General features: G+C 31.3%; 1 protein-coding gene across 1 annotated transcript; it reads right to left on the minus strand.

Moving 5' to 3' along the window:
* Positions 1-1293: 1293 nt before the first annotated feature.
* LOC139497660 (uncharacterized) lies at positions 1294-2247 on the minus strand. Its single transcript, XM_071285891.1, has one exon. The coding sequence runs from the start codon at positions 2245-2247 to the stop codon at positions 1294-1296; it is 954 nt and encodes a 317-aa protein (XP_071141992.1).
* Between the last annotated feature and the right edge of the window lie 8202 nt (positions 2248-10449).

Below are 10449 nucleotides of genomic sequence, written 5' to 3' on the forward strand. Positions count from 1 at the left end.
ATGTTTAACCCCGCCGCATTTTTGCGCCTGTCCCAAGTCAGGAGCCTCTGACCTTTGTTAGTCTTGTATTATTTTAATTTTAGTTTCTTGTGTACAATTTGGAAATTAGTATGGCGTTCATTATCACTGAACTAGTATATATTTGTTTAGGGGCCAGCTGAAGGACGCCTCCGGGTGCGGGAATTTCTCGCTACATTGAAGACCTGTTGGTGATCTTCTGCTGTTGTTTTTTATTTGGTCGGGTTGTTGTCTCGTTGACACATTCCCCATTTCCACTCTCAATTTTATTTAATGAGTTATTGGGATCATCATTTATTTCTTGAATAAATTCATTTGCTTTATCTGACCTCCACCGTACATGTTGGTCTACCTTTTGATTAAAAGTTAAGTTTTTCTGATGATTATCGCTATCTATTTTCATTGTAAAATGGACTCTATTATGAACATCCGAAAACATTAGGTTAAAACCAATTATTTCAAAATCTGTAGTTATATTAAAACTATTAGGTGAAAGTAACAGATAGTCTACCATGCTAGCATCTTTACATGTTGTATGGCCAATACCTTTGTCTGAAAAAAGACGACCATTTGCTATAAAAAGATTATATCTTTTACAAAAATCCAATAATTTTGTTCCATTTTTGTTTACACGACCTGTATCTTCATTAAATCTTTGTAAAATATTATTTTCTTTTAGTATAGAATAACTAGAAGTATTTTCATTGATTACATCTTCTTCAATTTGTAGTATTTCTTGTAAATTTATATCATCATCAACATAATCCTTCAAAGAAGAAGTTCTAGCATTGAAATCCCCTACGATCACAATATTTTTGATACCTTGAGAAAATATATACAATTCTTCTTCAATTTCAATAAAAGATTCATCAGATGAATATTTTGAGAACTCAGGTGGAACATAAGTACAACCCAATAGAGTATGTTGATTTAGGGGGATATTTGTTTTGAAATTTCAATCCATTGAACAAATTCAGAATCGGACTTTAAAAACCGTAAATATTGTTTAAGCTTTTTTTTGAAAATAATAAGGATACCTCCTGATTTGTTTTTAAATTTCCTTCTGTTTTTTGCAAAGTAGTCATACTCTCTGTGTAATTCCAGCACATCAAAGTTATGCAATTTAGTTTCTGAAAACACTAAGATATCATACTGTGTAATTAGATGGTGAAAATCAGGATTCAGTAATTTTGATTTTATACCACACACATTAAGATGAGTTATTTTAAGTTTATCAATTCGCTCAGTATTGTTATCTAAAGCGTTGCCAATGTCCTATCTTGATTTTTCGGCAGTATCCGATTCAGTACGGGTTCTTTTTGATCGTGGTGGTATTGGTGGACTGTTTGCTGCTTCTCTATGTTGTGGCGTACTAGGAGCTCGTTGATTGTTAATTTCTCTGTCATTATCTGCTGGATTGATATTGATGTTTTCGGGATTGTACAGCAGACCATTGATATATAGTTTGTCGCGAACCAGTCTCGCTTGCTTCCCTAAACTTTTTTCATTTTTCAAGATCGGGTACAGTTTGCGGCGCCTTATTTCTATCTCTGGAGGGAATTGCTCGTTGATACCGAAGTTTGTATTTTTAAGACGATATGCTTGTTTCAGAACATGTTCCAATTCCTTTCTATAAACGAATCTCGCAACAATCGGGCATGCTCCATTTCTACCATATTTACCGAATCTGTGAACATTTCCTAATGTAACCATGTATTCTATTCCTAATTGTCTATTAATAAAATTTTGTAATTTTGCCTCACAGTCCTCAGATGGTTGATACGTTAGACCGTTGAATACCAAGTTGTTTTTCATGCTACGGCATTTCAAGTCTAGGACGGTTTCCTGCAGTTCCATGATGATTGATTTTTCCTGCATCGTGTTTTCCTCAATCTTTTCAATATCATTTCTATTTAAGTCACATTTTTCCAAAACTTTTTCAACAACTTGACCCATGCCTTCAAAGCTGTTTTCCATTTCTTTGTTATGTTGCTGTAATTCGGCCAGACTATGTTCTGCTTGATCCATACGTTGGACAACTGATGATAACTGTTGTCTAACATCTTCAATTTTTTCGACCTCTGTTTCAATTTTTGCTATTCTGTTGTTCATTGATAGCAAAGTATTTAAAATCTTATTCAGAACATCCAAAGTTTTTGGTTCTATGTTTGCTTCCAACGTGTTTTTACTAGTATCTTCTAATAAGCGTTTTGTATCATTTGGATCCATTTTCAATCGTTTTTGGTAACGTTGTTACGACGCCATCTTGTAGTTAGTCTGATACATATAATTCATTTACATAATTAACATTATTTTAAGAGTTGTGTTTTTGTATTTTTGATAAAATGAAAGTAACCAGACTAACTTTCCTACGAAATCATGTCCGTGGTATTAATATTAATAGGGCAAAACGTCCATGTTTTTTTATAATTTAAATTAAAGGTTATTTTTAACCAAACTAACTTTTTCAAGTACCTTTCATGTATTTTTTATATGTTGATTTTGTTAAAGAGTTGTGTAATAATATTTAAAAAAAAATATGTTCCCAGACAAATTTTCCTAGGAAATCATGTCCATGCCATAATTATTCCTAGATAAAAACATCCATATCATTTAATTTCAAAGGTTTATTTACATAAATGGTGTTAATATTGTTTTAGAGTTATGTATTAATATTTTTTTAATTTATTTCCCCAGACTAATTTTCCTAGGAAATCATGTTTATGTCATTATTATTCCTAGATAAAGACATCCATATCAATTATTGTTAAAGGTTAATTAACATGGCTTGTGTTGTTTTAATATTGGTTTAGAATTGTGTATTGATATTATGAAGAAAAAAATCCCCAGACTAATATTTCTAGGAAACACTCATGTCCATGTCCTTATTATTCCTAGGTAACAATGTCCATGTTTGTTATTTTCAAGTGTTGTTTTAATATTGTTTAAGAGTTATGTATTGAGATTTAAAATAAAATATTTCCTAAGACTAATTTTCCTAGGAAATTAGGTCCACTTTCTTTATGTTAATTGGAAATTATTATCAAAATTTTCAATTCTTAACTAAGATGGGGTTGTTTATTCAATAGTTTTCATCATAAAATTGTTTCTAGTAGAGATTTTTGTTTTTAAGGTTCATCATAACCTTTTGGCTGAAATGGCCGTATTTACACCCCAAATTTTACTCTGAGTACAGACTAACCTATACACCTGCAACAGTTTTAAGGGATGGCAGGAACTAGATATATAAATTTTAAATGCATTTTATGTTTCAGAAAATTATAAACTTTTCTAGATTTTGCTATCCATTTTTTTTCGTTCCTGCAGAAGGTGCAAAAATTAACTAAGTAGTGAAAACGATTGAGAAGCTCCCCTCATATAATCAATATTGTGAGTAGTATTGATTTAAATGGACAATAGATGGACAATAGAGACCTGTAAACAATAGGTGATTTAACAGGTTTAAACTATGTAACTGAGTGGACCGTATCAAATGAAACTCGGGTGTTTGTTTATTTTGCTATCTTCTGCAGACTGGAAAAAAATGAACATCAAAATGCAGGTAAGTTTTTAATTTTCTGAAACGTAGACTTCATATAACTTTTATATATCTAGTTCCTGCCGTGCCTTAAAACTTTCCTGGATGTACCAGTTTGTCTGTACTCATAGTAATTTTGGAGGTGTAAACACGGCCATATTTTCAATTCCTTATGATGAACCTTAAGATAATCAATGTTTAAATCACCAGTCATGGTTCTATTGTTTTATATAGACCTGAAGCTCACTTAGTACCCTTCACATTGCATGATAATGAACTCATACTAGAAAATTTCAAAAATTATGTGAACTCTTTTAACAAGTTCAATATAAATAATACACAAGTTTCAAAGTAAATCATTCAACAAAATGGAACAAGACGAATACGAAGACATCTTTCTGTACCTTAAGGTTCATCATAAGGAATTGAAAATATGGCCGTGTTTACACCTCCAAAATTACTATGAGTACAGACAAACTGGTACATCCAGGAAAGTTTTAAGGCATGGCAGGAACTAGATATATAAAAGTTATATGAAGTCTACGTTTCAGAAAATTAAAAACTTACCTGCATTTTGATGTTCATTTTTTTCCAGTCTGCAGAAGATAGCAAAATAAACAAACACCCGAGTTTCATTTGATACGGTCCACTCAGTTACACAGTTTAAACCTGTTAAATCACCTATTGTTTACAGGTCTCTATTGTCCATCTATTGTCCATTTAAATCAATACTACTCACAATATTGATTATATGAGGGGAGCTTCTCAATCGTTTTCACTACTTAGTTAATTTTTGCACCTTATGCAGGAACGAAAAAAAATGGATAGCAAAATCTAGAAAAGTTTATAATTTTCTGAAACATAAAATGCATTTAAAATTTATATATCTAGTTCCTGCCATCCCTTAAAACTGTTGCAGGTGTATAGGTTAGTCTGTACTCAGAGTAAAATTTGGGGTGTAAATACGGCCATTTCAGCCAAAAGGTTATGATGAACCTTAAAGAGACCAAGTACGTTGATGGTAAGAATGATAGTGAAAAACGGATTTTAAGAAGAAAAGCAAAGAACATTTTGTTAGGAAGCCATGACAATCTGTACTACATTAAAGACAGCAGAAAGAAACAAGTTGTAACGAAAGAAAGACTAAGATCTGTGTTGAGGTTATGCCATGTAGATTGTGGATCACACTTGGGACGTGACAAGACATACCACAAAGTAAAAGAAAGGTAAGAATAAACAATATGTATCAGTATATTTTAGGATTAATTGAATAGAAAATATTTATTGTACATCTTGCAAAAAAAAATGTTGTTTGCCAAAATATTCAATAACACTTATATACGTTATTGATGCAGCAATCCAACAACAGTGTTCAAAATCAAAATCACATTATTATCTTGAATACAACGATAGATCCAACAAATAAGATCTATGGATAGATAAATAGATAATCACTATTATAATAACCACGATCACGTCCTCATTTTGTTGATTCTCTAACGAATTTATATGACCTTCATCCTAGTTGGTCTCTCGTCCAGAACATGCATGAAATATTTGCCACTGGACATTAAGCAACCAACAATCAATCATTTATAGTTGATCTCTATTACAAGACATTCATAGTTTATTTGTTATCAATTTATTCTTATTATGGATATGCATGAAATATTTGCCACTGGATAATATGCAACCAATACCTTACTAAATTCTAGTTATTCATCTTGTTCATAATGGAAGTATTGTTTACTATAAATGGTATCATTTTTGTAGGTATTTCTGGAATACAATTACTAGGGATGTCGGAGATTATTTAAAGAGCTGTGAGGAGTGTCGAAGGAACAATAAAAAAACAAAGACGTCTGTCTCAGACATGACACCAGTAGCAGTACCAGAAAGAGTTTGGGAGAAAATAGGAATTGACCTTATTGGGCCGTTTCTCAATTCAAAGAAAAAACCAATATCAGCCAATGGTTATCGGTAAGTTATTATTTATATTTAAAACATGTGTATTTATCTTAAAATGTTGTGACGTTGCGCACGATATTGGTGTCACTTTGGAAATATAGGTTAGAAGGCGGGTTATTCAAATTCAAGCTCTTATCCTATACCATAAATATCCATGTTATGCATATCATTCGAAAGGAAATAAGCCATAGAAAACAATAACATAGATGATTTTATGCTTTGTCTATTTTTTAATGAAAAACTTTGCTCATTTCGATGCCTATAACGTCATTTCAAGGGTATCCCGCTGTTACAATTTTGTTTTATGTGCGTCTTTGAAATCCCAGTGCGGATTCATTAGTAAATAGAATGGTTTAAAATTTTACAACTGTTTTGTATACATTTAACGTTAAATGAAGTAATAGAAGTTTTTAACTGTAAGAGAAGGAAGATCGTCAGAAGAGTTTAAATAAAAAAGAGAAAAAATGTCCCATCTAGCTGCTCAACCCGTAAAAAAACTTCCTGTCTTCTGACACTTTCATAAGATATAACGGACGAAAATGGATTTTAATAATATTAGAAAAATTATACATGTCCCAAAGAAGCTATCTGAAGTCATCATTATGTAACTGCGGTCTTTTTTTAAAAACATCGTCATTTTTCCCGTGTCCAATAAAATGTCCCGATGGACAAAATAACACAAAGAATAATTGAGAGGCTTTTTATCAAACGAAATTCTACTACATATCAAATTTTTAACACCTGTTAACTGGTATGAATGGAAAATACATTTAATTTCCTTTAAAATGATATGATATGTACATTTGTTTGAGTTGCTGGTAGAAAATTCCAAACGATCTAAGATGTCCAATGACATGTCCCCGTAACCGTAATTTGACGTTCGCGTTATAATAACGTTAAACAGTATACGACTTTTCTAGCATATTTGGCATAACATAATTTCATGAAATGGTCTGATCTATATAAAATAAAGTTCCCGTTTGATATGCATTAAAATATAGATCTGCATTGTTTCAAGGATTTAAGATGTCGAAACTTTTAACTCGGATACTTCATACAGACAAGGCCCCGGAGCTATAAAACAAAGAGATGACTTACTAATGACCACACTCCCACTTTATAAAAGCAAGATACACTGAAAAACAAAATGCGATCAAAAGTGAGATCTATTTAATAATCCTCCTCAGACAGATATTATCTGTAATTCCTAGCGTTGCTATTAAAAGATTCGAAGCTATACACACGAATGAAAATTCTCACAAAAATCTTATGAGAAAAAAAACTCCTTAGTCGTGAACATTTAAGTAAAACGTGCAATAATTTTTTTTGTCGCATCGACTCATCTTACAAAAAGTTTTATCAGAGAAATTATTTTATGTCATAAACATTTCAGTATAGCTATTACGATCATTTTTTTTTATCTACTGAGTAGAACAATTCCTAGTCATCTATATAGCTACCTAGCAATATGTGTATGAAAAATAAGGTTATTACATTTAGAAGTAGTGTGGCAGAATGAATTTTATTTTCTCGAATCTCCAACAGAATTGCCTGGTACATAGGCATGTGATGAAACTAGTATTTTGAAATTGAAACTTTTCTTTTACAAAGAACGAAAGAGAGCGAGAGAGAGAGAGAGAGAGTATTTGTCCGACATATATGATGGATGGCACACAAACATGTAGGAGCTAGATCTAAGGTATATTAATTTACAGACACTCCCAACTTTTTCGAGAGAAAAAATTCAACCAATCAATCTGGTGTGTGCAGATTATTTTTTGTGTGTGTGTAAAGTAGACTTTTTTATCTTCGCAGAACGCCACAAAACTTACTAGCTCGAATATTGATTTTTACATCGCGATGACCGTGAGGGCATTCCGATGTATTGTTGCCATAGAGATTTGACTTTCGTCTTTGACTGGTAACCGATCGCATAAATACGCTGATATCATCGAGTGCAAAATAACATTTTCTATTTCTTGTTATAAATTCATTTCTTCAATGAATACTCATAAGAACAGAAATTAATAATACGAAAATATTTTGTCGTTAGAAATATTTATATGCATTAGAATATATGCACACGTACAGAAAAATTGTGTTTAACGCATGTGGAAGAATATCGCAAGAAAGTTTTGTGGGAAAATATGAATGTCTACTCAAATCCAATCTATTGGAAAAATCGAATTGTTATAGAAGAGTGTCCACCATGCACTCGTACTACACTTTTATTAGAATCGTAGAATAGAATGATATACAATAGATGAAAATAATACATACATGTAACTGCTAAATACAAATATTAATATAATATGTAACAACAAACCAGAGTATACTGATTTGTATCACATCAATATAATAGATAATAAAGCAGTGAGATTGAATTCCCTGTCATTTATCAATCATCCACGCACGAACTTGTCTCAGAAAAAAAAACATATCTCTGTACATAAACCTCAGTTTCAGGTATATTTTTTTTCTGAGACAAGTGCTTGTGACCATCCACAAGAACTTGCGGTCATCCGATGTTCAGTACTTCAGTACTTTGATTATTCTTGTTAAAACATTTTATAAACGAAACCAAAAAGATTGAAACCGAAAACATAAAAATAATCAGTTTGGAAACGGTTTTAAAAAAAATGTCAAAGAAGATGTAACTTGTAAACCGATACTCATTTATATGTTAAAAATGGAAGCGCTGAACCAAAAATAATGTAAAGTAAAGTTGAAGTGAATGAAAAAATACTGATCCATGTGAACATGCACATAGAGCAGTTACTTAAAAAATCACATCTAGTCAAATAAAAATAATTGTATTATTCAAAATCGCATTTCGACCTGCTAGTAATCTGTGAGATAGGTATTTTGGTCTGTGTAAGAGTTTGCCATACTTTGCAAAATTCTATAATTTCAAACATTTAATTTATTAAAAAAGTATTGATCACCGACCCTTTTTTGAAGCTTAGGTTTGTGAAAAAATGTCAGATGAAAGGATAGCTGGTAAAATATGTTTCCGAAAGCAAAAACAAAACAATGATACATAATCTCCGTTCTCATTTTCATAATAAAGTAGAAGATGCGGCCGTATAAGAACAATTGATAATTTCTATATGCAATCAACAAAGAGCAAAACCATTACCTTATAGTCAGCTATAAAAGATCCCGAAATGACAAATGTAAAACAATTTAAACGAGAAAACTAACGGCCTGATTTATGTACGAAATGTGAAAATTACTACATAACATGAATTTTCTTAATTTTTGTGCCTGGGAAAACAATCCTGATTTAAAAATTGTAATCAATGACAACATTTTCTTTAAAAAAAATATTTTAGACCCCAACAAACTTTAATCATTGAAAATTGGCAACGGCAGCATAACAGCACGTATTTCTAATCTTTTGCAAACTTGATGCACATTTTATAAATTTTTTTGTGAGAGATTTTTGAAAATATGCTATTTATAACATTTTCCATAAAATCGGGATTGATGTTAAGATTGTGGACTTACTTATACGTTAAAATAAATAATATGAATTATAATGTAAGTATTAGTCATTGTTTAAGAAAAAGAAAAATAAAACCAAATTCTGGGACTATTATATTAACGTTAGTAGAATAGTCCCGGGATTAAAATGTTGATAAAATAAGATTTTGAAAAGAAAAATAGCTCGCGATATGCTACCTATATCTTTCACATAATCAAAGACAAATCAAGAAGCATTTGAACATTAACGTAAATTGAGGGAGCGAAATTATCAAATTACAACAAACATATATAAACGTGTATTTGGCGGAAAAGAGACAGAAACAAGAAACGAAATATTTACAATTTTACTAGCAATGATAGGAGACGTCTTCTGGCAGAGAAAACATTGCCTGATTTTAAGAAATAGAAGAAACTGATAATATACACAAATAGTAAAAAAAGAGAAGAAAATAAGACATCGAAGGTTATAAGCAAAGACCGCCAATAAAATATGTTGTATAAGCACGCTCGTCCTAAGAGTAAAGAGGTTAGCCTCAGATTTGTCCTGCATTTGTTTCACTCATAGTATCAAACTAAGTTTTAAAGTTTTAAAACATTTTGAAGATAAAAAAAAAAAACGCCAAAAAATATACAACACAGACTTTTTCGTTCATTTTGTAACATGAATTAGGCAGTTAGTTTTTTCGTCTGAATTGTTTTACGTTGTCATTTCGGGACCTTTTATAGCAGACTATGCGGTATGGGCTTTGCTCATTGTTGAAGGCCGTAAAGTGGCCTATAGCTGTTAATTTCTGTGTCAATTTGGTCTCTTGTGGAGAGTTGTCTCATTGGCAATCATACCACAATCTTCTTTTTATATATTTAAATCATTTTTACAAGACATCAAATTGTTATTTTGTGTTATTGTTGCATGTATTTAAAATTTTGTTTTAATTCAATGGAATTTTGCATTTGTACCGGCTTGAAAAAATAAAACAATATAAAGAAGCAACTTCGAAAATCTCTTTACTTTAAGCGGCTTTTTCACATGAGTAAAATATAAGTTCAACGTTTGAAACTTTCCGTGGAACAACGTCAAAATCGTCGTTTTATGATCTTTTATTAGGAACGTCGTGTAACGCTAAGTGGCACCAATACCGTGCGTAACGTCTGTGTAAAAAAACCTTACGGTCTGATTACGTACTCATTTGAACCCAACTGGTTGCTAAATGCGAATTATTATGGGACTGTCACTATCTCACTTTCATTACTGATTAACCCATCTAAAAAATAATCACAATCATGTTTTTCTCTGGTACATATTGCCCCTTTAAGACACAAAATAAATGTAGACTAATAAATTATTATTTTGGAATTAGACATCTACCTGTGACTATGGTCCAAAGCTTAAATATTATAAATACATTGATAAATTCAACATCTATAATTATAAAACA

The sequence above is a fragment of the Mytilus edulis genome, chromosome 12 (genome assembly GCF_963676685.1).
Source record: "Mytilus edulis chromosome 12, xbMytEdul2.2, whole genome shotgun sequence".
In the NCBI taxonomy this organism is placed as follows: domain Eukaryota; kingdom Metazoa; phylum Mollusca; class Bivalvia; order Mytilida; family Mytilidae; genus Mytilus; species Mytilus edulis.